The sequence below is a fragment of the Pseudophryne corroboree genome, chromosome 3 (assembly GCF_028390025.1).
Source record: "Pseudophryne corroboree isolate aPseCor3 chromosome 3, aPseCor3.hap2, whole genome shotgun sequence".
Classification (NCBI taxonomy): domain Eukaryota; kingdom Metazoa; phylum Chordata; class Amphibia; order Anura; family Myobatrachidae; genus Pseudophryne; species Pseudophryne corroboree.
Genome location: NC_086446.1, coordinates 438685798 through 438713318, shown reverse-complemented (window position 1 = coordinate 438713318; position 27521 = coordinate 438685798). Strand labels below are relative to the sequence as shown.

General features: G+C 46.3%; 1 protein-coding gene across 4 annotated transcripts in view; it reads left to right on the top strand.

Moving 5' to 3' along the window:
• SEPTIN9 (septin 9) overlaps positions 1 to 16206 on the top strand; it is a 442263-nt gene extending 426057 nt beyond the window's left edge. For 3 of the 4 annotated variants that reach the window (XM_063960451.1, XM_063960455.1, XM_063960453.1), the window contains 3 exons: positions 7969 to 8001; positions 8752 to 8803; positions 15675 to 16206. In XM_063960451.1, coding sequence (XP_063816521.1) covers positions 7969 to 8001; positions 8752 to 8803; positions 15675 to 15807 — 218 coding nt within the window. In that variant the 3' untranslated portion in view covers positions 15808 to 16206. The remainder of the gene's footprint in view (positions 1 to 7968; positions 8002 to 8751; positions 8804 to 15674) is intronic. The other variant, XM_063960454.1, reaches the window with a different exon arrangement.
• Positions 16207 to 27521: the final 11315 nt, after the last annotated feature.

Genomic DNA, 27521 nt, shown 5'->3' with positions numbered 1-27521 from the left:
CCTGTAAAAAAGTATTTTAGTTAGGTTTTTTATTTTCAGGGAGCCTGCTGGCAACAGACTCCCTGCATCGAGGGACTGAGGAGAGAGAAACAGCCCTACTTCTCTGAGTTTCAAGGTCCTGTTTCTTAGGCTACTGGACACCATTAGCTCCAGAGGGATTGGTACGCAGGTTTCATCCTCGCCGTCCGTCCCAGAGCCGTGCCGCCGTCCTCCTCGCAGAGCCAGAAGATAGAAGCCGGGTGAGTATGAGAAGAAAGAAGACTTCAGAGGCGGCAGAAGACGTCTGATCTTCATAGAGGTAACGCACAGCTGTGAAGCTGTGCGCCATTGCTCCCATTCACCTCACACACTCCGGTCACTGTAAGGGCGCAGGGGGGTCGCCCTGGGCAGCAATATAAGCCTCTCCTATGGCAAAAGCACATATATACATGTACAGCTGGGCACTGTACATGTATATAAAGAGCCCCCGCCATGTTTTGAAAGACTTTGAGCGGGACAGAAGCCCGCCGCCGAGGGGGCGGGGCTTCTTCCTCAGCACTCACCAGCGCCATTTTCTCCACAGCAGAGCGCTGAGAGGAAGCTCCCCGGACTCTCCCCTGCTTACTGACGGTGACAGTGGGTTTTTCAAGAGGGGGGGGGGGCACATAATTGGCGTGTATAAAGTTATAACAGCGCTACTGGGTAAACATTCTGTGTTTTTCCTGGGTCATATAGCGCTGGGGTGTGTGCTGGCATACTCTCTCTCTGTCTCTCCAAAGGGCCTGGTGGGGAACCTATCTTCAGAAAGGAGCTTCCCTGTGTGTGTGGGGTGTGTCGACATGTATGAGGTTTAAGGCTCACCTAAGGAGGAGGGGGAGTGTATGAATGCAAGGTCTCCGTCGGCAGCGCCGACACCTGACTGGATGGATATGTGGAATGTCTTAAGTGCTAATGTGAATTTATTGCACAAGAGATTAGACAAAGCTGAGGCTAGGGAACAGTCAGGAAGTCAAACCATGCCTGTCCCAATGTCGCCGAGTCCTTCGGGGTCTCAGAAGCGCACACTATACCAAATAGTTGACACAGATACTGACACGAATTCAGACTCCAGTGTCGACTACGATGATGCAAAATTACAGCCTAAAGTGGCTAAGGGTATTCGATATATCACAAAAAGGATAATATATTATCGGAGAGCGCATATAGTTATATATATATCCATATATATATATATCCAATTTATTACATATAAAATAAAAATAAACACATGCACATATAGAAAAATAAAAGGATAAAAACTCCCCCTACTGCAGCAGGTAGAACCTTATTTAGATGGACACTTCCACTACATCCAGATTAGTAATTCATAGTAAGGCATATTCCTATTATAGAGTCCAGATCAAGGTGTCAGCCCTGAAATGAAAGAACAACTGATAGATTTTAACGTTTTGGTGCAGCTGTGAGCATTTGCACATGCTCTTCGAGATCCCTGTGTATAAGAGCCGGACGGCCGGCTATCAACTCCCGCTAATGTAGCCGCAAAGCGGCCAGGTGTAATTGATGTTAAACTTTAGTGTCCGTACATACATACAAGTCTTGTATGTCCACTCCCGCTATGCTTATAGGGCCAAATAGCAAAATGTCCACTTTACTCACAGCCAGTAGCGTGCTTGCTTGTCATCTGTGGACGGCCCCCGTTATCGATAGCTGTCAGTCGGGAGACGGCACTTTTCCTTTCCCTAGTGCGGGATGCACCGAAGGATCTCGTAGGATGATCAGCTTCCAAACACACAGTAGTTGTGAAGGATGTTGGTAAGTTTGTACCGCTGAAATGTAGGAGGATGTCAGTAAAGACTAGGACTGGGGCTTATTCTTTACTGACATCCTCCTACATTTCAGCGGTACAAACTTACCAACATCCTTCACAACTACTGTGTGTTTGGAAGCTGATCATCCTACGAGATCCTTCGGTGCATCCCGCACTAGGGAAAGGAAAAGTGCCGTCTTCTGACTGTGATAGCAATCGATAACGGGGGCCGTCCACAGATGACAAGCAAGCACGCTACTGGCTGTGAGTAAAGTGGACATTTGAAAGTGACACGCTGTCCAGATTCTCGATATCCAGAAGTCGCAGCTGGTTCCTACGACGCGTCTGACCTTCTTGGGCTTGATTCTGGACACAGACCAGAAAAGGGTTTTTCTTCCGACGGAAAAAGCTCAGGAACTCATGACTCTGGTCAGGAACCTATTGAAGCCAAAACAGGTGTCAGTGCATCACTGCACTCGAGTCCTGGGGAAAATGGTGGCATCATACGAAGCCATTCCCTTCGGCAGGTTCCATGCGAGAACCTTCCAATGGGACCTGCTGGACAAGTGGTCCGGGTCACATCTACATATGCATCGGCGGATCACCCTGTCCCCCAGAGCCAGGGTATCTCTCCTGTGGTGGCTGCAGAGTGCTCACCTCCCAGAGGGCCGCAGGTTCGGCATTCAGGACTGGATCCTGGTGACCACGGACGCAAACCTCCGAGGTTGGGGAGCAGTCACTCAGGGAAGAAATTTCCAAGGTCTTTGGTCAAGTCTAGAGACTTGTCTCCACATCAACGTCCTGGAGTTGAGGGCCATATACAATGCCCTACGTCAAGCGGAGGCATTACTTCGCGACAAACCAGTTCTGATTCAGTCAGACAATGTCACCGCAGCGGCTCATGTAAACCGCCAAGGCGGCACAAGGAGCAGAGTGGCAATGGCGGAAGCCACCAGGATTCTTCGCTGGGCGGAGAATCATGTCAGCGCACTGTCAGCAGTGTTCATTCCGGGAGTGGACAATTGGGAAGCAGACTTCCTCAGCAGACACAATCTGCATCCGGGAGAGTGGGGGCTTCATCAGGAAGTCTTCGAGCAGATCGCAAGTCAGTGGGGACTGCCCCAAATAGACATGATGGCGTCCGTCTCAACAAAAAGCCAAAAAGGTATTGCTCCAGGTCAAGAGATCCTCAGGCGGTAGCTGTGGATGTCCTGGTGACACCGTGGGTGTACCGGTCGGTCTATGTATTTCCTCCTCTTCCACTCATACCCAAGGTGTTGAGAATAATAAGACAAAGAGGAGTGAGAACAATCCTCATTGTTCCAGATTGTCCACGAAGGACCTGGTATCCGGAGCTGCAGGAGTTGCTCACAGAAGATCCGTGGCCTCTTCCTCTAAGACGGGACCTGCTGCAACAGGGGCCCTGTCTGTTCCAGGACTTATCGCGGCTGCGTTTGACGGCATGGCGGTTGAACGCCGGATCCTAGCGAAAAAAGGTATTCCGGATGAGGTCATTCCTACACTAATAAAGGCTAGGAAGGACGTGACATCAAAACATTATCACCGAATATGGCGAAAATATGTTTCTTGGTGTGAGGCCAGGAATGCTCCTACGGAAGAATTCCAGTTGGGCCGTCTCCTTCCCTTCCTACAAACTGGAGTGACTTTGGGCCTAAAATTAGGCTCCATTAAGGTTCAGATTTCGGCCCTATCCATTTTCTTTCAGAAGGAATTGGCCTCTCTTCCTGAAGTACAGACGTTTGTGAAGGGAGTACTGCATATTCAGCCTCCTTTTGTACCTCCGGTGGCGCCTTGGGACCTTAACGTGGTGTTAAGTTTCCTTAAGTCACATTGGTTTGAACCACTCAAAACGGTGGAGTTAAAATATCTCACTTGGAAGGTGGTCATGTGGTTAGCCTTAGCTTCGGCTAGGCGAGTTTCGGAATTAGCGGCTTTATCACATAAAAGCCCCTATCTGGTTTTTCATATGGGTAGAGCGGAATTGCAGACTCGTCCTCAATTCCTACCTAAAGTGGTCTCATCCTTTCATATGAACCAGCCTATTGTCGTGCCTGTGGCTACACGTGACTTGGAGGATTCCGAGTTCCTTGATGTGGTCAGGGCTTTGAAGATTTACGTGGCCAGAACGGCTAGATTCAGAAGAACAGAGGCACTGTTTGTCCTGTATGCAGCCAACAAGGTTGGCGGCCCTGCTTCAAAGCAGACTATTACTCGCTGGATCTGTAACACGATTCAGCAGGTGCATTCTACAACAGGATTGCCGTTGCCAAAATCGGTTAAGGCTCATTCCACTAGGAAGGTGGGCTCGTCTTGGGCGGCTGCCCGAGGGGTCTCGACACTACAGCTGTGTCGAGGTCAAACACCTTTGCAAAGTTCTATAAGTTTGATACCCTGGCTGAGGAGGACCTCCTGTTTGCTCAATCGGTGCTGCAGAGTCATCCGCACTCTCCTGCCCGTTTGGGAGCTTTGGTATAATCCCCATGGTCCTTACGGAGTCCCAGCATCCTCTAGGACGTTAGAGAAAATAAGATTTTAAACCTACCGGTAAATCTTTTTCTCGTAGTCCGTAGAGGATGCTGGGCGCCCGTCCCAAGTGCGGACTACTTCTGCAAGGCTTGTATATAGTTATTGCGTACATAAGGGTTATGTTATAGTTTCATCGGTGGTGGACCGAGGCTATGTTGGTTTTTCATACTGTTAACTAGATAGTATATCACAAGTTATACGGTGTGATTGGTGTGGCTGGTATGAATCTTGCCCTTGGATTACCTAAAATCCTTTCCTTGTACTCTCCGTCTCCTCTGGGCACAGTTTCTCTAACTGAGGTCTGGAGGAGGGGCATAGAGGGAGGAGCCAGTGCACACCCAAAGCCTAAAGTCTTTCTTAAAGTGCCCATGTCTCCTGCGGAGCCCGTCTATCCCCATGGTCCTTACGGAGTCCCAGCATCCTCTACGGACTACGAGAAAAAGATTTACCGGTAGGTTTAAAATCTTATTTTTCCCTTATTAATCCCCCCTACAGCTGTGGCTATGTGCGTTATACAGTGCATTCAGAAAGTATTCAACGCGCTTCACTTTTTACACATTTTGTTATGCTACAGCCTTATTCCAAAATGGAATAAATTCATTTTTTCCCTCCAAATTCTACACACACTACCCCATAATGACAACGTGAAAAATGTGTTTTGAGAGTTTTTCAAATTTATTGAAAATAAAAAAACTAGAATCTCATGTACATAAGTATTCAGAGCCTTCGCTCAATACTTTGTTGATGCACCTTTGGCAGCAATTACAGCCTCAAGTCTTTTTGAATATGATGCCACAAGCTTGGCACACCTATCTTTGGGCAGTTTTGCCCATTCCTCTTTGCAGCACCATCGGTGCACAACCATTTTCAGATCTCTCCAGAGATGTTCAATCGGATTCAAGTCTGGGCTCTGGCTGGGCCACTCAAGGACATTCACAGAGTTGTCCTGAAGCCACTCCATTGATATCTTGGCTGTGTGGTCAGAGTCGTTGACCTGCTGAAAGATGAACTGTCGCCCCAGTCTGAGGTCAAGAGCTCTCTGGAACAGGTTTTCATCCAGGATGTCTTTGTACATTGCTGCATTGATCTTTCCCTCTATCCTGACTAGTCTCCCAGTTCCTGCCACTGAAAAACATCCCCACATCATGATGCTGCCACCACCATGCTTCACTGTAGGGATGGTATTGGCCTGCTGATGAGCAGTGCCTGGTTTCCTTCAAACATGACTCTTGGCATGGCCAGGGATTTCAGTCTTTGTCTCATGAGACCAGAGAATTTGGTTTCTCATGGTCTGAGAGTTCTTCAGGTGCATTTTGGCAAACTCCAGGTGGGCTGCCATGTGCTTTTTTACTAAGGAGTGGTTTCAGTCTGGCCACTCTACCATACAGGCCTGATTGGTGGATTGCTGCAGAGATGGTTGTCCTTCTAGAAGGTTCTCATCTCTCCACAGAGGAATGCTGTAGCTCTGACAGAGTGACCAAAGAGTTCTTGGTCACCTCCCTGACTAGGGACCTTCTCCCCCGATCGCTCAGTTTAGGCCGGCCAGCTCTAGGAAGAGTCCTGGTGGTTCTGAACTTCTTCCATTTACGGATGATGGAGGCAACTGTGCTCATTAGGACCTTCAAAGCAGCAGATATTTTTCTGTACCCTTCCCCAGATTTTTGCCTCGAAACAGTCCTGTCTCTGAGGTCTACAGACAATTCCTTTGACTTCATGCTTGATTTGTGCTCAGACATGTACTGTCAAGTGTGGGACCTTATATAGACCGGTGTGTGCCTTTCCATATCATGTCCAATCAACTGAATTTACCACAGATGGACTCCAATTGAGCTGTAGGAACATCTCAGGGATGATCAGAGGAAACAGTATGCACCTGAGCTCAATTTTGAGCTTCATGGCAAAGGCTGTGAATACTTATGTACATGGGATTTCTCACATTGTCATTATGGGGTATTGTGTGTAGAATTTGGAGAGCAAAAAATGAATTTATTCCATTTTGGAATAAGGCTGTAACATAACAGAATGTTGAAAAAGTGAAGCGATGTGAATACTTTCCGGATGCACTGTAGATAACCATGTTGATGCTGAAATTGTTGAGATGTTTACATCTAGCATGTCTGTATCTGGAGAGTGTCAACATAGTGAAAATGTTGACGCTACAGCTAGGGATACCTTAGAAATGCATTGTCAGTGTTATGGCCATGTTGATATTTCATCCATGTCGACATGTTTCCTGTTGCCATTATGAACATGACGGCATTAAGAATGACCACATGGTCAACGTCTACTTAATATACCGAAACTATACATTTTTTTCTCCTTGGATAGGGCACTTATGCTAATCATTAATTGATAGAGGTGATCTCTATTTATTTATTATATCTATTATGTATGTATGTGTGTGTATGTGTGTGTATGTATATATATATATATATATATATATATATATATATATATATATATATATATATATATATATATATATTTATTTTATAAATTTTATTTTATACTTATTCACATCTTGCAAGGTAGATGACTGATGAGTGCACAGAGTACATTCCCACTAGTATTTTAATACAGATATTTTTATTAATTTTTAGCATTTCTAAGTGTGTCTGACACAGCAGGAAGCTACATGAACGAAATGTAAGAACGGGTTCACTACGATATGCCGGCGGTCGGGCTCCGGGCGACCAGCATACCGGCGCCGGGAGCCCGACCGCCGGCTTACCGACAGTGTGGTGAGCACAAATGAGCCCCTTGCGGGCTCGCTGCGCTCGCCACGCTACGGGCACGGTGGCGCGCCACACTATTTTATTCTCCCTCCATGGGGGTCGTGGACCCCCACGAGGGAGAATAAGTGTCGGTATGCTGGCTGTCGGTATGCCGGCTGTCGGGCTCCCGGCGCCGGTATGCTGGTCGCCGGGAGCCCGACCGCCGGCATACTGAAGACCACCCGTAAGAACATCTCGTTTGCTGGACGGGATAGTGAAAAATCACCTCTGTGGTGATCCCCGCTAGAGTGCACAGCGCATCAGTTTAGTGCTGATGTGCTGTGTATCTCCCCCAGGCCGGCTTCAGCGCACGTGCGTGAAATATCTCTCCTATCCTGAGATTTCACATGCTGGCCAGAGGAGGCTGCTCTCCAGCCAGGGACAGCACTGTGGGGGTAATTCAGATCTGATCGTAGATGTGCTAAATTTAGCACATCTATGATCATTTTCTCAGACATGCAGGGGAACGCCCAGCACAGGGCTAGTCTGCCCCGCATGTCTGGCTCTGCGAGTAGAAGCCGGCTAGACAGGGAGACACAGCGCGTCATACATGTTGTTGTCCCTTCCGGATTCTCCTCGTTAATGAGGCGAAGCAGGGAGTGTTATAGCGGCACGATCCATGTTGCTATAATACATTTACCACATGGTTTTTTTTTTTCCATTTATTAATGAAAACTATGTGTCATTTTTGTTTTGTAGCACATTAAAGGAAACATGGTCTTCCAATAATTGAAGCTGATTTGGACAGACAATGCTTAATTTGTAAAGTGCTGCGGAATATGTGTGCGCTATATAAATAACTGGTAATAATAATTTTGTATTGGCAGTCATTTTTCTTTTTTTTTTTTCTTTTTTTTTTAGTAAACTGGTTGATATGGGGCATGACCTCTTCTGGTAAGGGGAGCGTCTGAGGCTTCTTGGGGCCTCCTTTGAAAAAAAAAAAAAAATACAAATGTTTTCCTTTCCTCTATAATTCTGCTGTGTCCCAATTGTGTTTTTTTTTTTTGTGTGTTTTTTTAAACTGTCTGCGTGTACTGCAAGTTTGAAGGTATTAGACCACAAGACTGTTGTATATAGAAAATCCACACTGCTAACACATGCGTTGTGGCTAGCATCTCTTGCCACGTCTGTACTTCAGATCGAGGTTACTTGCGTACCCCTCTCTTCCGACCACCCCCTCTTTCCACTCCACAGCCTCACGTTGTCTTTTGGCTTCAGACGTTTAGCGTGTCCAACACAGAGAAGATTTTAACTCTGTTTAACTATGACCGAAATGTATCTTGTGCAAGCTGAAGTCAATGGGGGTTAGCCCATATTCTAATAAGGATCCATAATAGTTAAACTGGTGGAGAAACGAAAAAAAATTCAGACCGTATATATTTAGAAACCTTTTATTTTTTGTGGTGACTTTCTAGGCATCTATTGCTACGCTTTTGTTTCCAGTTCATACTTGAGTTTTTCTGCCATCTTGTGGTTACTAATGGAAATGAATATTACTTTGTTTTATGCTTTATAATGTTTGCTCAACAATTTGGCACATCACAGCAAGCATAAGCAAAAACTGCAGTATAAATGTATACAGAGTTTGAATTAATGTATGTTGCAGACGGCATCTAAGGTAACTTTGCTTTCCTGTCCTTGCAGTGGAAAACATAGGTCATTGTGAATTTGCCTGCCTACGAGATCTTCTGATAAGGTGAGTGCCGCTATCGAAGATGCTTAGATGTCATTTGCGCTATTCATTAAAGTTTATAAGCTTTACAAATTCTGTCGCAAATCACTAAGAAGGAAAGAGTGGACTGCACGCTGGGATGCTAGCTAATTTTAAATAAAGGATATAACAAAAGATAATAAAACCAAAGTAACACTTCCCTTAAAAGTAGCTGCGATGACTTGTGTTACTGTTGCTCATATTTACATATAACAAGAAAAAGAATAGCATAGTGTATCCTAAGTATGCATACAGAAATTAGGTTCCAATGATAATTTCGAGGTGTGAAGCACCCCCTTAGTGATATGCTTACAGGAAATACGCTTTAAATGTCTAGGCATAGTCTCTTAGTATGAATTGATTCCTGTTGCAGATGTTGTTTCCTATGCAGCTTTCATATATTTGGAAATATAAATTTTCCAGACATCTGGGGATGTTTAATTGTCCCCAATACCGGCAGTCATCAGGGATTTTATTTTATTTTTTGATGCATGCCTGATGCAAGGCAAAAATAAATCCCTGTTAGCCAACCATATCAGCCACACACACACAGGTCCGTGAACTTATCCCAGATTCTATGCGCCCAAAATATTATCTGGCCCAATTGAATATCCCCCATAATGTGATACCATTAAATAATACATTTTATTATCAATAATATAAAAAAAAAATATAAAAACTTTAAAGGGCACAGTGTAGGGGATAAAGACTTTTATCTCAGTCATGTCAACAGGCTTTTTGTAAGATGTAATAATTAGGGAGCTCCGGAACCTCCACCTTGCAAATGGATCGCTGTACAAACTGGTTCAAGTAATTCTACGGTCAAATGATGTCACATGTAACTTCCAATACGTTTCAACGTGTCTATTTCCTCATGGCAATCTGTTTCATTTTACATATGGGCAACGGTGACCAAATTAATCACAGCAACTTGTAAGGGAAGTGTTATTTTAGTTTTATTGGTCAGCATACAGACCCTGGCCACTTACTGCAGGGGGGTTGAGAGCAACGGAGCCCCTTGTGGGCTCCCTGCGCTCACCACTTACGGGCTCTGTACCACTCTATGGATGTCGTGGACACACACGAGTGGGAATAGCCCCTGTTACCCGGCATTCCGGCTGGCGGCATTGTCAGCGATCAGGATGCCAGCGTCGTATCCTGACCGCCGGGATCCCACCAGCATATTGACTGCATCCCGCCGAATAACACTTTTGTGTATATAAATATTTAATAACTGAGCCCCACCTTCATCACAGATTTTATCTTTTTATTATCGGTACATTTTTCTTCTGCTGGGTACACTGGGCTCCACAAGGATAGACATAGGGGGGTGTAGAGTAGGATCTTGATCCGAGGCACCAGCAGGCTCAAAAGCTTTGACTGTTCCCAAGATGCATAGCGCAGCCTCCTCTATAACCCCGCCTCCCTGCACAGGAGCTCAGTTTTGTAGTTGGTGCCGCATATAGCAGGCACTTAACAGAGGGGCTGCTCCTAGCAGCCCTAAAGAAGCTTTTTAAGAAGACTTCAAGGGCTGCAGAAGTGTGTAGATGTCAGGAGACATTCACTGCTGCAGCTCCATCTCTCCCCAGCGGCGCTGTACACTCCCGCGCCCTAGTTGCCGGGCAACTACAGCGGGAGGTTCCGGTTTTCTTCCGGTCAGGCACACACTGCTGAGGCTCTCCGGAATCGCGTGGCCGCGCTTAGGGAGGTGGTGAGTAGGTCCCGCTCGTGGGACCCGTGCTGTATCGCGATCCCGTGCGGTCGGTGGGAGGCGGGCCGCGCGCGCTGGCGGTGGATACTGTGGCATACAGGCGATCCCACTAGATCACCAGGGCATGGGTGCAGGTCAGGTTTTCTCTCTCAACCTTTTTACAAGTAGCCCGCAGTACCAGGTGGTCTTGCCAGCAGAGGGAATGAGGCTTAGACCTGGAGCCCCTCCCCCAGCCCCAGGGCGCCATTTACAGTAAATGTTCCCGCCCTGGAGCTGCATATCTGTCTCTCCCTCACTCCCTGTCAGTGTTTGGCCGCCATTTCTCTCAGCTACACTGTTCCTGGGACTGCTTGGGCAAATCCTCCTTTGTAAAGCCGCCTGATAGTCAGCGCTGTGACTTGACAAGACACTTAAGTATTCTACATGTCGTTTAGACAGTGATAGTTAAGAAAAAGTGCATTTAGTCAGGGTTCTCTGGTACAAGTGCCCTGTGATATACATCCAGTTTTTTACTGTGCAGTGTTATGTCTATTGACTACATAGCTATATATAAGCTATTCTAGTGCAGTATTATTGTTTGTAATAATCTCTGCATTGTACAACTGTGACTATATGTGTGTGCATTAGCTTACTGGGTGAATTTCATTTCGTGTGGTCCCTGTGGCTAACCCGCCGTGGGCTGATAACTTGTCTGCTCAATTGAAGAAATTGAACCAGTCTTTGACTACTAAAAAGTCTGCCCCTCGCTCGCCTAAGACCAAGGGGTCCTCTAAGCGAGCTATTACCTCCTCACAATCCACTGCTGTCACTGACACCTCGTCTGATGAAGATGGCGCTTACACTGACCCCACAGATTCTGACACATACTGCTGATGGGGAGGGTAGTTCACAAGTGGATGTTCCTGATCTTTTGGAGGCTATTAAGTTGATTCTACAGATTACGGATGATCCCGAGCCATCCGTCCCTCCTAAGAAACCAGATAGGTTCAAGCGTCAGAAGGTGGTTAAACAAGTTTTACCTCATTCTGATCACCTGGTGGATATACGTCAGGAATCCTGGGAAAATCCAGGGAAGAAGTTTGTGCCTCACAAGAAGATGCTGACTCGCTATCCCCTCGCGCCAGAGCTGTCAAAAAATTGGGCCTCCAATGGACTCGCATGTGGCAAGGATGGTGGTTTCCTCAGCTCTACGGGTCACTACCGTCACGTCTCTGAAAGAGCCTACAGATAAACGTGTGGAGGGTTGTCTGAAAGCGAATTACACCCTCACGGGTGCTGCGCAAAGGCCCACTATTGCAGCGACATGGGCTGCAGAAGCTATTGAAGCGTGGGCCCTAGAGTTAGAAGCTGAAATCTCTTCTGACCATGCTAGACGGTGCTTGTCATATATTGTTACAGCTTCTCACTATATTAAAGAGGCGGCTTCTGATGCCGGTATTCTAGCGGCCAATGCTTCTACTACGTCAGTTCTGGCCCGACGGATATTGTTGCTGAGATCCTGGTCCGTGGATCTGGATTCTAGAAAAACCCTGGAGGTACTCCCTGTTTGGGGAGGACTTAAATAAGATAGTGGCTGATTTGGCTACTGCCAAAACTGCCTGTCTGCCAAGTACCGCTCCTTCTGTGCCAAAGGCTAAAAGTACTTCCTTTCGTCCTTCAGGTAAAGCAAAAGGTCAGGCGTACCACAAACACATTTGGTGGTACAGACCCTCCTGGACACAGGAGTGGTAGTACAGGTGCCTCTTGCTCAGAGGGGCCAGGGGTACTATTCTCCGCTGTTTCTAGTCCCGAAACCGAATGGGTCCTCCCGGCCCATTCTCGACCTCAAGGCATTGAACAAGTTTGTGAGAATCTCCAAATTCCGTATGGAAACCCTTCGCACTATTGTTCTGGCCTTGGAACCTGGGGATTATATGGTCTCCCTCGATATACAGGATGCTTACCTGCATATTCCTATAGCAGCGTCGCATCAGCAATACCTGAGGTTTGCGGTTGGCAACCTCCATTACCAGTTTCGGGCGTTACCTTTTGGTTTGACCACGGCTCCGCGAGTCTTCACAAAAGTTATGGCGGTGATGACGGCGGAACTCCGCCGTCAAGGGGTCAGGATCCTACCGTATCTGGACGACTTGTTGATCCTGGCAAATTCCCCAGAAATTCTCCTACGTCACTTGGATCTGACTGTCCGGTTTCTGCAAGCCCACGGGTGGCTCATCAACTGGAAGAAATCCTCCATGGTCCCTGCTCAGAGCACCTGGGAGCGCTATTGGACACTCACAACCAGCGGTTGTTCTTGTCTTAGGAGAAAGTCCTGAAGCTTCAGGACAGGATTCGTTGCTTCCTCTCGTCCGCAAGTATCGATACATTCGGCGATGCAGGTGCTGGGCCTCATGGTGTCCGCATTCGACATAGTGGAGTATGCTCAATTCCATTCTCGCCCCCTCCAGAGGCTGATTCTGGCCAAGTGGGAAGGCCTGCCTCACCGGATCAGGTCTCACATGATCTCATTGACTCCGGAGGTCCGTCTGTCGCTGTTCTGGTGGCTCCAGGACCAACGATTTTGCAGGGGCCGTCCCTTCTGGATATCCGACTGGGTCCTGTTGATGACGGATGCCAGTCTAAGGAGTTGGGGCGCGGTGTTGGAGCAACACTCCCTTCAGGGGCGGTGGACCAAGGAGGAGTCTCTCCTGCCGATCAACATTCTGGAATTGCGGGCAGTCTTCAATTAATTGAACCTGGCCCAGCATTCAATACAGAACCATCCTGTTCAAGTACAGTCGGACAACGCCACCACAGTGGCTTACATAAATCATTAAGGCGGCACTCGCAGCCGCTTGGCAATGAAGGAAGTCTCACGGATTCTTCAATGGGCGGAACATCATCTATTGGCCATATCGGCAATATTCATTCCGGGAGTCCTGAATTGGGAAGCGGACTTTCTCAGTCGTCGGGACGTACACGCCGGAGAGTGGGGCCTCCATCCAGAAGTGTTTCGACTCATAGTGGAAAGGTGGGGCCTTCCAGACGTGGATCTGATGGCATCTCGACACAATCACAAGGTTCAGGTCTTCGGAGCAAGGACAAGGGATCCTCAAGCAGCATTCGTGGATGCGCTGGCGGTGCCATGGAACTTTCGGTTGCCGTATGTGTTCCTTCCGGTGTCACTCCTGCCCAGGGTAATTCGGAAGTTCAAGCAAGAAGGAGGAATCCTGCTTCTCACAGCTCCAGCGTGGCCCAGACGGCATTGGTTCTCAGACCTGCAAGGCCTATCGTCGGAGCGTCCAATTCTACTTCCACAACGCCCAGATCTCCTAGTTCAGGGCTCCTGTGTCTACCAGGACCTGGCCCGGCTGTCTTTGACGGCGTGGCTCTTGAAGCGTCCGTCTTGAGGGCTAAAGGTTTTTCTTAGGCGGTCATTAAAACTATGTTTCGGGCCCGGAAACCGGCTTCTGCTCGGATTTACCATAGGGTCTGGCATTCTTACTTTGTTTGTTTGGTGCGCATCTAACAATTATGACTCTTCCAAGTTTAGTACAGCCAAACTTTTGGCTTTTCTTCAGCCGGGCCTAGACTTAGGCCTGCGTCTGGCCTCCCTCAAGGTTCATATTTCTGCCTTGTCGGTGTGGTTTCAGAGAAAAATTGCGACCTTGCCTGATGTTCATACCTTTACTCAGGGTGTGTTCCGTATCCAACCTCCCTATGTCCCGCCTGTGGCTCCTTGGGACTTGTCGGTGGTGTTGGAGGCATTGCAAAAGTTTCCGTTTGAACCTCTGGGCTCAGCTGACCTTAAGCGGCTTTCCCTTAAGGTGGTGTTTTTGCAGGCTATTGCCTCCGCTAGAAGAGTGTCGGATTTGGGTGCCTTGTCCTGTAGTTCCCCATATCTGATTTTTCACCGTGACCGGGCGGTTCTTCGAACTCGTCCCGGATATTTACCTAAGGTGGTACCTTCGTTCCACCTTAATCAGGAGATTGTGGTTCCGGCCCTGGTCTCTCCTGACTTGTCTCCCAAAGAGCGGTCTTTGGATGTGGTACGGGCTCTCCATATCCATGTGAAGAGAACTGCTTCTATTAGGAAATCTGATTCTCTCTTTGTTCTGTTTGGTTTTCACAAACGTGGCTGGCCTGCTCACAAGCAGACTTTGGCCAGATGGATTAGAATGGTGATTGCATATGCTTATGTGAAGGCTGGTCTGTCAGCTCCTGCTCACATTACGGCCCATTCTACTCGGTCTGTTGGACCTTCTTGGGCGACCCGCCGTGGTGCGACCCTTGAACAAATGTGCAAGGCGGCTACGTGGTCCTCAGTGAACACATTCATAAGGTTCTATGCCTTCGATACTGCCGCTTCCCAGGATGCTTCCTTTGGACGCCGGGTTCTTGTGCCCGCTACAAGGAACTGCTTTAGGACATCCCCTATGTCTATCCTTGTGGAGCCCAGTGTAGTCCGCAGCAGTTTTATGGTAAAAACTTACCTTTGTTTAAAACTTTCTGCGATGTACACTGGGCTCCACAAGACGCCCACCCTGACGCACTTAGCTTCTTTGGGTTGGTATGGCATTAGCCGCTGACACTTCTCCTGTCGTGAGAATGTGGTGTTTGTGGCTACTAACTGTTGTCGTCTCTCTTCCTGCTACTGCATTGGGCTGGTTAACTAAAAAACTGAGCTCCTGTGCAGGGAGGCGGGGTTATAGAGGAGGCGGCGCTATGCATCTTGGGAACAGTCAAAGCTTTTGTGCCTGTTGGTGCCTCGGATCAAGATTCTACTCTACACCCCCCTATGTCTATCCTTGTGGAGCCCAGTGTACCTCGCAGAAAGAGTTTTAACAAAGGTAAGTTCTTACCATAAAACTCGTTATTTAACAGGCTGATGTACCACTTGATTCTGCTTCAGGTAGACATGACACGGCTTCAGAGGCCATTTTAGGATATCCAGTAGAATATTATGGATAATGACAATAGTGCTAACTAATAAAGAGCTGATTTACACCCACCTCTTCCTTTCTTTCCAGCGTTGCTGATATCTGTCAAGTATATCACATCTGTTTCATCAAAATCAAAAATGTCTATATCAAAATATCTTTGTTCTGTTCAGTATATATGGCCTTGCCAATTGTATTCCATTCATTGCCATCTTCTTCCCTGCAGGACGCACATGCAGAATATCAAAGACATAACCAGCAGTATTCACTTTGAGGCATATCGTGTCAAGAGGCTTCAGGAAGGAAATGTGTTCTCGAATGGCACAGGGGAAAAAGACTACTCCTCCAATGAGATTTAATTCTGAGACCAAGCACCCCCTTGTGGTCATCCTGTCTTTCAGTTTTTATTTTTTGTTTGTGTCTTCTGGTCCCGATTTATTGTGCGAGAGGAAAATCGAGGAAAAGGATCAGGAAGGCTAGCCCATTAATTTTCTAAGTCTGATTCTGCCTGGTGTTTGATCAGCAAGGATGTGCCATAGAAGGAGGACGTGGTGACGCAGTTAGAGGAAGTGGAAATTTAGGGACACACGTACCCACTAACTTCTGCATCTGTCCCTTTCTTTATATGGGAATATGAATTCTTCATCCCATTCCTTGGCATGTGGACCTTCACAATAGCCACATTTTATTTCATTGTTAATATTTCTAAGAACATGAAAAATCACCAATATAATAAAATAAACCCCTCAGAGATACTAGTAGTTCTGCTATTCTTAAATCTATCTTTTCATTACTTTTTTCCCTGATAACAGAATATAGGAACCATAGCCAGAGCAAGGAAGTTCTATAAAGAATGGGCTACTGCTATATAATTTGCCAAATGTTATGTGCTGAAGGTTAAACTAAGAGAATGTGAATATAAATGTGCATCCCCTTGCCATATTACAGGTTAGCTACAGTATTTATTATATCTTTGAAAATATATAAGAAGGAAGAAGATGAAGTTGGAAAGAAGAAAGTTTTTGTTTAAAGGGGTAAAAGTCCTTGTTTTGAGATTCCCTGGGTCAGTTTTAACCTGTCAGGTATTTACATTTCAGGTGCCTATTTAATTATTTGCATATTTACCCCTAACAAAACAAGTTATCACACACACCCTACAGTACAACATTTATCGTTATTTTTCCTTCCACACTTTTTAAGAATTATTTCTTGTTTCACTCCTACCTCCCCCCCCCTCTCCTCCCCTTTCCCCTCAATTTAATTTAAGTTTTTATATATATATATATATATATAATATTAGTGATGAGCGGATTCGGTTTTACTCGGTTCTCAAAACGGCATCTTATTGGCTCACGGATGTCACGTGTTTTGGATAGCCAATAAGATGCCGTTTTGAGAACCGAGTAAAACCGAACCTCGCTCATCACTAATATATATATATATATATATATATATATATATATATATATAATTACATTATAGTCCTCTCCTACTCTGGTCTTTTTCACAATATCCTTATTATTGGAAGCAGAAAAACATGGATATTTATTTCAGAGTGGGAAACTAATGTGCTCCCTTCCATTTGAGAGAACATAAAGTGTCGTCGTGTATTTAACTTTTTCTTTTAAGTATACTTGTCATCCTGTCATTTTGTGAATTGTCCTGTATTAATCTCTGGTTTACCCCTTTCTGAAAATCCTTCCATTTGCTAAGCTGCGTTCCATAAAAATAAAAAAAATAAAAAGTAATAAAAAAAACTTTTCGAGTTGCTATATTTTAGCAAATAAAATAACTATATCAACTGAAAGAGATATATATTATATTTCACATACTAAGGATTAAGGTATGAAGAGACAGGATGCTCAATGCACTTGAAAAGATGCCACCCTGTCTGATGTTATTGTACTGTCCTTTGTTGAGAGGAAAACAATGTGTTCTTGATTTTTTTTTTTCTGTGTAATGCTTATTTGTGACTTATTTTATTTTTTTCTGTTTGTTTAGGGCTAAAAAAACAAAATCCCAGATTTCTTAAAGTGGCCTTTTATTTGATTTATATGCATCATGGCAAATTAGTCCTCTTTTTTTTTTTTTTTTTTTTAATAAAGATGTGTTTTTAAAATGTATTTCCTAAAATAAATGTTATAAATGCAGCAATTTGTGTTTTTGCTTCTGTCCACTAAACCTTTAATTTATGCCTCACCCTATTTTATTAGAGATCTTACTATGCTAGGAAAACAACCACTAGCTCTGCCTGTAGATACTACTGTATGGTTCATTGGATTTGTCAGCATTCAATCTCTGTCACCTATTACTCGCCCAGCATTCTACAAACCTGCCTTGCTGGTTCGGTCCAGCATGCTGAACTCCTGCCTAGTTGGAAAGCCAATCCCGACATCCTGAACTCCTGCCTAGTCGGAAAGTCAATCCCAACGTCCCGAAAACCTGCCTAGTCGGAAAGCCAATCCCTACATCCTGAAAACCTGCCTAGTCTGAAAGCTAATCCAGACATCCGGAAAACCCGTCTTGTCGGAAAGTCAATCCCGACATCCAGAAAACCTGCTTTGCTGGTTAAGTAAATCCCACAGTTCTGATTAACCTGCTCCTGAGCATCCATCATCTACCCAGTCGCTGGTCTCCTCATCCCAGTGACATCCTGATACCGGTGACATCTCCTATCCATTGCACTGGTGATTCCATTCACCAGTGTTCCAGTACCCACATAGCTGGTCACCTATCGCTCTCCTCTCCAGACTTGTTAGCCAACCTGCCACATCTGCATGAGTAGGAGATATCTCAAGCCTGCCCAATTCTGCCCTCCGCTCTCAAGTCCAAACCCAGTATCTAGTCCTAGTCCGGATTCACAAATAACTACAGCCGTGACAGATCTCTGTTCAACAACAGGTTCTTCATTTTCATGATTTCAGATGTTAGCATCCAAGGATGCTAGTTTTTGTGGGAAATTCTTCCATTCAGGTTTTTTGGAGTGTACCCTCCCCTAGGGGCATCTTTTGAACATCTCATGGTTGAGGTTTGATGAAAGAGAGAACTGGATTTTTGTCCTTTGTACCGTTTCTCTGAGTCTATCTGGGTCACTGCGTTCCCACCCTTATGCTCAGGTTTTTTTTGTTCTTGAGTAGATTGTAATTGATTTGTAAGTTACACTAGGTGGTTCATCCTTGCTTTAGGGCTACTTTTGAAGTTGTACTGAAGACCATAGATTACAGAAGGGAGGAGCTGAGCGGGGAGGAGATACCTTCTTAAAGTTATACTAGTCTAAGTGTCAGCTCCTACCGTCCCATCAAGCAACCCCATGGTCCAGTGTCCCCCAGATGAACTCGGAGAAAAGCCTTTAATGGTAAGTACAAAAATCCATTTTACTTTTACATCATATGGACAGCTGGGTGTGTGTGTGCACCGTTTGCAGTATGTGGGTGCAGTATGGGAAGGGAAGACTGCAAGCCTGCAGAGGCAGTGTGATGGTCTGGGCAATGTTTTGCTGGGAAACCTTGTATCACACCATTCATGTGACTGTTACTTTGACACATACCACCTACCTAAACTTTGTTGAAGATAGAGTGACCATATTATCCCTTTTACCTGGGACGCTCATGGATTACACAGGTTCTGTGGCTGATGAAAACCAGCTCAAATGTATGCTTGAAGTCAACCAGCCACAGAACCTGTGTAATCCATGAGCGTACCAGGTAAAAGGGATAATATGGTCACTCTATTGAAGACCAAGTACACCCCTCTATGGCAACGGTATTCCCTGATGGCAGTGGCCTCTTTAAGTAGGACAATGTGCCATGCTACACTGCAAAAATTGTTCAGGAATGTTTTGAGGAACAAGACACAGATTTCAAGATGTTGACTCCTCCAAATTCTGTGTCATAGTTGTAGCTGGGGCATACTGTGCTCTAAACAAGTACGTATGCTCAGAATACATTCACCTAACTGCAGTGCTGTCTGTATCTGCATTCACTGGTTTACTACTAGCCATGATTATTAGTGGTGACTTGCATCTATCCTATACTAGGTGCAAATTATTTCCCCCCAAACAAGTGTATTTTCTCACATGCAGCTTGTCAAAACTCCCTCACTAAACTTTACCTATGTAAGAATGCCCCAATAACACCCAGCTCTGCATCACTCCCACTTGCATGTATCAATATTCAGGGACTGTGCTCTGCAAAATGATGATTCACAAATAGGCTTTCAGCTCTGCAGCACCCCCATGGTGTCCACACCTGAACAGGTCACACTTACTGTTTATTTTCTTTTAGTATTAAATGAAACTAATAGTAGTTGTCCATTAAAAAGTTCTTAAATTAATGAAGTTAAAGGTTTTAGCTTACATTGGTTCTGTTAACTGCTTTTCAAAGATTCAGTGAAAAAATGAAATATGACCAGGCGTGGTATTACAATTTGCAAATGAGGAGCAAACTGTCAATTTATTAATTCAGGAGATGGGAGAGACTCCAGATGGTCTCATCTATAGCCAGTGCATATAAATCCAATGTACAGTGGATTAACTAGTAACTGGAATTCAAGCTACTGTTAGGTAGTTTGCCTAATTATTCTATTAGTGTAGTCTAGCAGAGGAGGTTGGATTGTGGTAAAAAAATAATAATAATAATCTAAATGATAAAGCAGATTTTGCATAGCACTGTAGGGTAACTTGATCAAGTTAAAACGACTAGAAACAACGTAACAGGTCCATAATAGTACGAATGAATAGCTTCGCTTTGTCACCATACAGCACCAATATGCCATTATAAACTACTGTGAAAGTATACATCCCAGCATTCCCTAACAGCAACACGTTGGCAGGACATACAGGGATCTATCATACAGACCTGAGCCCTTTTCTGTAACACCAATCACGCTGCTACGGCGTGCATTTTGAGAAGCTATCCATTAGGAGGCAGCAATGTTCGTAATGCAATCCAGTTCATTATGGGGCTTATTCAATTGAAGTCATATCCTTTCCGACAAGCATTGTCGTAAAGGATCTGACAAAGCACTATTCAATAAACGGCCAAATCCGACTGTCTGATTTGGCCATTCCCGACAATCATCACATGCCCCGCTGCTCATACCCTGTGCTGTCCTGGGTCCCATCCGTGCTGCTGCTGTCACTGACCTGGTCCTCCTCTCAGCACGTTTTCAGCCATCCGTGTGTGAGATTACAGGGAGGGGCCGGAGGGAGCCTTAGATCCCCACACTCAACCACACAGCCCAGTGCCGGCTGGGGGGATGCGCGTCTGAGGTACCAGCCATGTGCCCTGCTGCCCCTATAGCCTGCCCTCTCTTCCCCACACCCCTCAAATCATGGCCCCCTTCCCCTGTCTCATCTCCTCAATCCGACTTTTTTTAAAGTCTGATTGAGATTGCGGAAAATGGGGCCAAAACCTGTCAGATTTCGCTGCGTTTCCGACAAAAGCTTGTCTGAAAAAAACCCGCCCATATTGAATAGTTCGGAAACCCCTTCAGACCTAAATCAGTAGGAAGACGGCAGTTTCGACTTCAATTGAATATACCCCATATATTGTTGTCCAGCCTAACCAATTAAAGTATGTAACCTTAAAAAATACTTAGACAAGACATGCCCCACCATACTCTAATCTACAAGCAGGTCATTATTAGTGGTTTGCTAAAGAATATGAGGGACCTTTGTACAAATAAATGTGCCAAGGTAAATCATGCAGACTGTTTCCTTCAATAAAGGGAGCTTTAACTATCCACTGAAAGATCTTAGGGAGATGTTGTGTATTAAGGGGGGTACTCACGGAGTGATAATCTAAGCAATCTGACTAGATTGCTTAGATTTTAAGCATGATCGCTCCGTGTGTACCCCCTACAGCAATAGGGATGCGCAGCCCCGCGAATCGCTATCGCTGGTGCTAGATTGGCCTGCATGCAGGCTCAATCTAGCAGGTCGCTCATTTCACCCGCTGGGTGAAATGAGTTCCCCCGTCCCTCCCGCACGCTCAGCACACATTGCGCTGTGCTGAGCAGGGGGAGAGATGTGTGCTGAGCGGTTTGCTCAGCACACATTTCTCCCCAGATCTGCCCGTTAATACGGGCCTTAAGTGTCCTTGCACAAGTAACTCGTGACAGTCTGGAAACTTGTGCTTAGGAGTAAACATACACTGGCTGAAAACAAACTAAGGCAGCTTTGTTATAAGGTAAATGGATATGGATGATAGACCCTGGACACTGCATGAAACTGTTGCGTCCACAGTCCATTAACTGTTTTCTAATCAAGACCATGGACTGCACTTTTAGACCTATTTTTGTATATCTAATTCAGTTACATGCTTCATTCACAATGTAGCTAAAACATTGCAGTAATAATTTCTGTGTATGCACGGCAAGCCCTTATAGTGAACTCTCCGCAACAGACACATACAGTACACAGTTGTGTTTCTCTTCTCAAACACTCTGTCTGAAGCTGGTGACAGGGTGGTTTAGAATGCCCTTTTTGTTCTGTCTGAATAAACAAAGCATTGTAAAACATACATGTGACTGACACCAACCCCAGGGCTAAGTTTCACCAGCGATATATAGTTGTGTGATGTAGCTGTAGCCTATTGTGCACCTAGATATTTTCAATTATCATTGCAATTTAATTGCCTCACATGAGCTATAAGCGATTAACCTCAACTGTACAGTTTAATGGAACAAGCTTTTAATAACTCATCCTGATTCTGGAAAGTAAATGCTAATTTAAAATAGACAATGCAGAAAAAAATTGGGGTGGACGGGGGTGTATGCCATTTGACTAAAAATCATATGGGGGAATTTACCAATGGTTAGCTTTTCGGGTGAGCTCAAACCTACGGCATATCATTGGCAGTATTAACCTTGCATATGAACCTATGATATTAGCCCACCAGACCCAAGAATGTCCTGAGTTGCAACTTACATTTTGGCTTAGGCCGTGTGAGGACTGCTTCCACCTTGTTGGGTTGAGGTTTAACCCTTTTCTTTTATAAATTAAATTGAATTTTATAATTTTATCTGAACGTATCCAGCCAATTCTTCATATCATATCTAAAAACCATTAGACACCGTTGGTCGCTGGCGCCCCCATCCCCCCGTTTTTTTTCATCTCTAAATTTTAGACCGTTTATCCCTGCCTAATTTACTTGGAGGCTAGCTGACACCTTATACGTATAAAGGAGTGTCTACGGTTGGGTCTATTGTTATAACCCTATATATAATCTACCTGCATAAACCTGTGGCGCCGTACTACCACTTTCTCTGACGTCCTAGTGGATGCTGGGGACTCCGAAAGGACCATGGGGAATAGCGGCTCCGCAGGAGACTGGGCACAAAAGTAAAAGCTTTAAGACTACCTGGTGTGCACTGGCTCCTCCCCCTATGACCCTCCTCCAAGCCTCAGTTAGATTTTTGTGCCCGAACGAGAAGGGTGCAGTCTAGGTGGCTCTCCTGAGCTGCTTAGAAAAAAGTTTAGTTTTAGGTTTTTTATTTTCAGTGAGACCTGCTGGCAACAGGCTCACTGCATCGAGGGACTAAGGGGAGAAGAAGCGAGCTCACCTGCGTGCAGAGTGGATTGGGCTTCTTAGGCTACTGGACATTAGCTCCAGAGGGACGATCACAGGCCCAGCCATGGATGGGTCCCAGAGCCGCGCCGCCGTCCCCCTTACAGAGCCAGAAGAGCAGAAGAGGTCCGGAAAAATCGGCGGCAGAAGACGTCCTGTCTTCAATAAGGTAGCGCACAGCACCGCAGCTGTGCGCCATTGCTCTCAGCACACTTCACACTCCGGTCACTGAGGGTGCAGGGCGCTGGGTGGGGGCGCCCTGAGACGCAATATAAACACCTTAGGGGGCAAAAAATGCATCACATATAGCTCCTGGGCTATATGGATGCATTTAACTCATGCCTGTTTTTCCATAAAAAGCGGGAGAACGGCCGCCGAGAAGGGGGCGGAGCCTATCTCCTCAGCACACTGGCGCCATTTTTCCTCACAGCTCCGTTGGAGGGAAGCTCCCTGACTCTCCCCTGCAGTCCTGCACTACAGAAACAGGGTAAAACAAGAGAGGGGGGGCACTAATTTGGCAGATAAATCTATACAGCAGCTATATAAGGGAAAAACACTTATATAAGGTTATCCCTGTATATATATAGCGCTCTGGTGTGTGCTGGCAAACTCTCCCTCTGTCTCCCCAAAGGGCTAGTGGGGTCCTGTCCTCTATCAGAGCATTCCCTGTGTGTGTGCTGTGTGTCGGTACGTTGTGTCGACATGTATGAGGAGGAAAATGGTATGGAGGCGGAGCAATTGCCTGTATTAGTGATGTCACCCCCTAGGGAGTCGACACCTGACTGGATGGTCTTATGGAAGGAATTACGTGATGGTGTCAGCACTTTACAAAAGACTGTTGACGACATGAGACAGCCGGCAAATCAGTTAATACCTGTACAGGCGTCTCAAACACCGTCAGGGGCTCTAAAGCGCCCGTTACCTCAGGTGGTCGACACAGACCCAGACACGGACACTGACTCCAGTGTCGACGGTGAGGAAACCAACGTATTTTCCAGTAGGGCCACACGTTACATGATCACGGCAATGAAGGAGGTTTTGAACATTTCTGATACTACAAGTACCACAAAAAAGGGTATTATGTGGGGTGTGAAAAAACTACCCGTAGTTTTTCCTGAATCAGATGAATTAAATGAGGTGTGATGAAGCGTGGGTTTCCCCCGATAAAAAACTGCAAATTTCTAAAAAATTATTGGCATTATACCCTTTCCCGCCAGAGGTTAGGGCGCGTTGGGAAACACCCCCTAGGGTAGATAAGGCGCTCACACGCTTATCAAAACAAGTGGCGTTACCGTCTCCTGATACGGCCGCCCTCAAGGAACCAGCTGATAGGAAGCTGGAAAATATCCTAAAAAGTATATACACACATACTGGTATTATACTGCGACCAGCAATCGCCTCAGCCTGGATGTGCAGTGCTGGGGTGGCTTGGTCGGATTCCCTGACTGAAAATATTGATACCCTGGACAGGGACAATATATTATTGACTATAGAGCATTTAAAGGATGCATTTCTATATATGAGAGATGCACAGAGGGATATTTGCACTTTGGCATCAAGAGTAAGTGCGCTGTCTATTTCTGCCAGAAGAGGGTTATGGACGCGACAGTGGTCAGGTGATGCGGATTCCAAACGGCATATGGAAGTATTGCCGTATAAAGGGGAGGAGTTATTTGGGGTCGGTCTATCGGACCTGGTGGCCACGGCAACGGCTGGGAAATCCACCTTTTTACCCCAGGTCACCTCTCAGCAGAAAAAGACACCGTCTTTTCAGGCTCAGTCCTTTCGTCCTCATAAGGGCAAGCGGGCAAAAGGCCACTCGTATCTGCCCCGGGGCAGAGGAAGGGGAAAAAGACTGCAGCAGACAGCCTCTTCCCAGGAACAGAAGCCCTCCCCCACTTCTGCCAAGTCCTCAGCATGACGCTGGGGCCTTACAAGCGGACTCAGGCACGGTGGGGGCCCGTCTCAAGAATTTCAGCGCACAGTGGGCTCACTCGCAAGTGGACCCCTGGATCCTGCAGGTAGTATCTCAGGGGTACAAATTGGAATTCGAGACGTCTCCCCCTCGCCGGTTCCTGAAGTCTGCTTTACCAACGTCTCCCCCCGACAGGGAGGCGGTATTGGAAGCCATTCACAAGCTGTATTCCCAGCAGGTGATAATCAAGGTACCCCTCCTACAACAGGGAAAGGGGTATTATTCCACGCTGTTTGTGGTACCGAAGCCGGACGGCTCGGTGAGACCTATTTTAAATCTGAAATCCTTGAACACTTACATACAAAGGTTCAAATTCAAGATGGAATCACTCAGAGCAGTGATAGCGAACCTGGAAGAAGGGGACTATATGGTGTCTCTGGACATCAAGGATGCTTACCTCCATGTCCCAATTTGCCCTTCTCACCAAGGGTACCTCAGGTTTGTGGTACAGAACTGTCACTATCAGTTTCAGACGCTGCCGTTTGGATTGTCCACGGCACCCCGGGTCTTTACCAAGGTAATGGCCGAAATGATGATTCTTCTTCGAAGAAAAGGCGTCTTAATTATCCCTTACTTGGACGATCTCCTGATAAGGGCAAGGTCCAGAGAACAGTTAGAGGTCGGAGTAGCACTATCTCAAGTAGTACTACGACAGCACGGATGGATTCTAAATATTCCAAAATCGCAGCTGATTCCGACGACACGTCTGCTGTTCCTAGGGATGATTCTGGACACAGTACAGAAAAAGGTGTTTCTCCCGGAGGAGAAAGCCAGGGAGTTATCCGACCTAGTCAGGAACCTCCTAAAACCAGGCCAAGTGTCAGTGCATCAATGCACAAGGGTCCTGGGAAAAATGGTGGCTTCTTACGAAGCGATTCCATTCGGCAGATTCCACGCAAGAACTTTTCAGTGGGATCTGCTGGACAAATGGTCCGGATCGCATCTTCAAATGCATCAGCGGATAACCCTGTCTCCAAGGACAAGGGTGTCTCTCCTGTGGTGGTTGTAGAGTGCTCATCTTCTAGAGGGCCGCAGATTCGGCATTCAGGACTGGGTCCTGGTGACCACGGATGCCAGCCTGAGAGGCTGGGGAGCAGTCACACAGGGAAGAAATTTCCAGGGCTTGTGGTCAAGCATGGAAACGTCACTTCACATAAATATCCTGGAACTAAGGGCCATTTACAATGCCCTAAGTCAGGCAAGGCCTCTGCTTCAGGGTCAGCCGGGTGCTGATCCAGTCGGACAACATCACGGCAGTCGCCCACGTAAACAGACAGGGCGGCACAAGAAGCAGGAGGGCAATGACGGAAGTTGCAAGGATTCTTCGCTGGGCGGAAAATCATGTGATAGCACTGTCAGCAGTGTTCATTCCGGGAGTGGACAACTGGGAAGCAGACTTCCTCAGCAGACACGATCTCCACCCGGGGGAGTGGGGACTTCACCCAGAAGTCTTCCACATGATTGTGAACCGTTGGGAAAAACCAAAGGTGGACATGATGGCGTCCCGCCTCAACAAAAAACTGGACAGATATTGCGCCAGGTCAAGGGACCCTCAGGCAATAGCTGTGGACGCTCTGGTAACACCGTGGGTGTACCAGTCAGTGTATGTGTTCCCTCCTCTGCCTCTCATACCCAAGGTACTGAGAATCATAAGAAGGAGAGGAGTAAGGACTATACTCGTGGCTCCGGATTGGCCAAGAAGGACTTGGTACCCGGAACTTCAAGAGATGCTCACGGAAGACCCGTGGCCTCTACCTCTAAGAAAGGACCTGCTCCAGCAGGGACCATGTCTGTTCCAAGACTTACCGCGGCTGCGTTTGACGGCATGGCGGTTGAACGCCGGATCCTGAAGGAAAAAGGCATTCCGGATGAAGTCATCCCTACCCTGATCAAAGCCAGGAAGGATGTAACTGTGCAACATTATCACCGTATTTGGCGTAAATATGTTGCGTGGTGTGAGGCCAGGAAGGCCCCTACAGAGGAATTTCAACTGGGTCGTTTCCTGCATTTCCTGCAAACAGGACTGTCTATGGGCCTAAAATTAGGGTCCATTAAGGTTCAAATTTCGGCCCTGTCAATATTCTTCCAAAAAGAACTAGCTTCAGTTCCTGAAGTTCAGACGTTTGTCAAGGGGGTACTGCATATACAGCCTCCTTTTGTGCCTCCAGTGGCACCTTGGGATCTCAATGTAGTTTTGGGGTTCCTAAAATCACATTGGTTTGAACCACTCACCACTGTGGACTTAAAATATCTCACATGGAAAGTGGTAATGCTGTTAGCCCTGGCCTCAGCCAGGCGTGTCTCAGAATTGGTGGCTTTATCCTATAAAAGCCCTTACCTAATTTTTCATACGGACAGGGCAGAGTTGAGGACTCGTCCCCAATTTCTCCCTAAGGTGGTTTCAGCATTTCACTTAAACCAGCCTATTGTGGTGCCTGCGGCTACTGAGGATTCCAAGTTGCTGGACGTAGTCAGGGCCCTGAAAATATATGTTTCCAGGACGGCTGGAGTCAGAAAATCTGACTCGCTG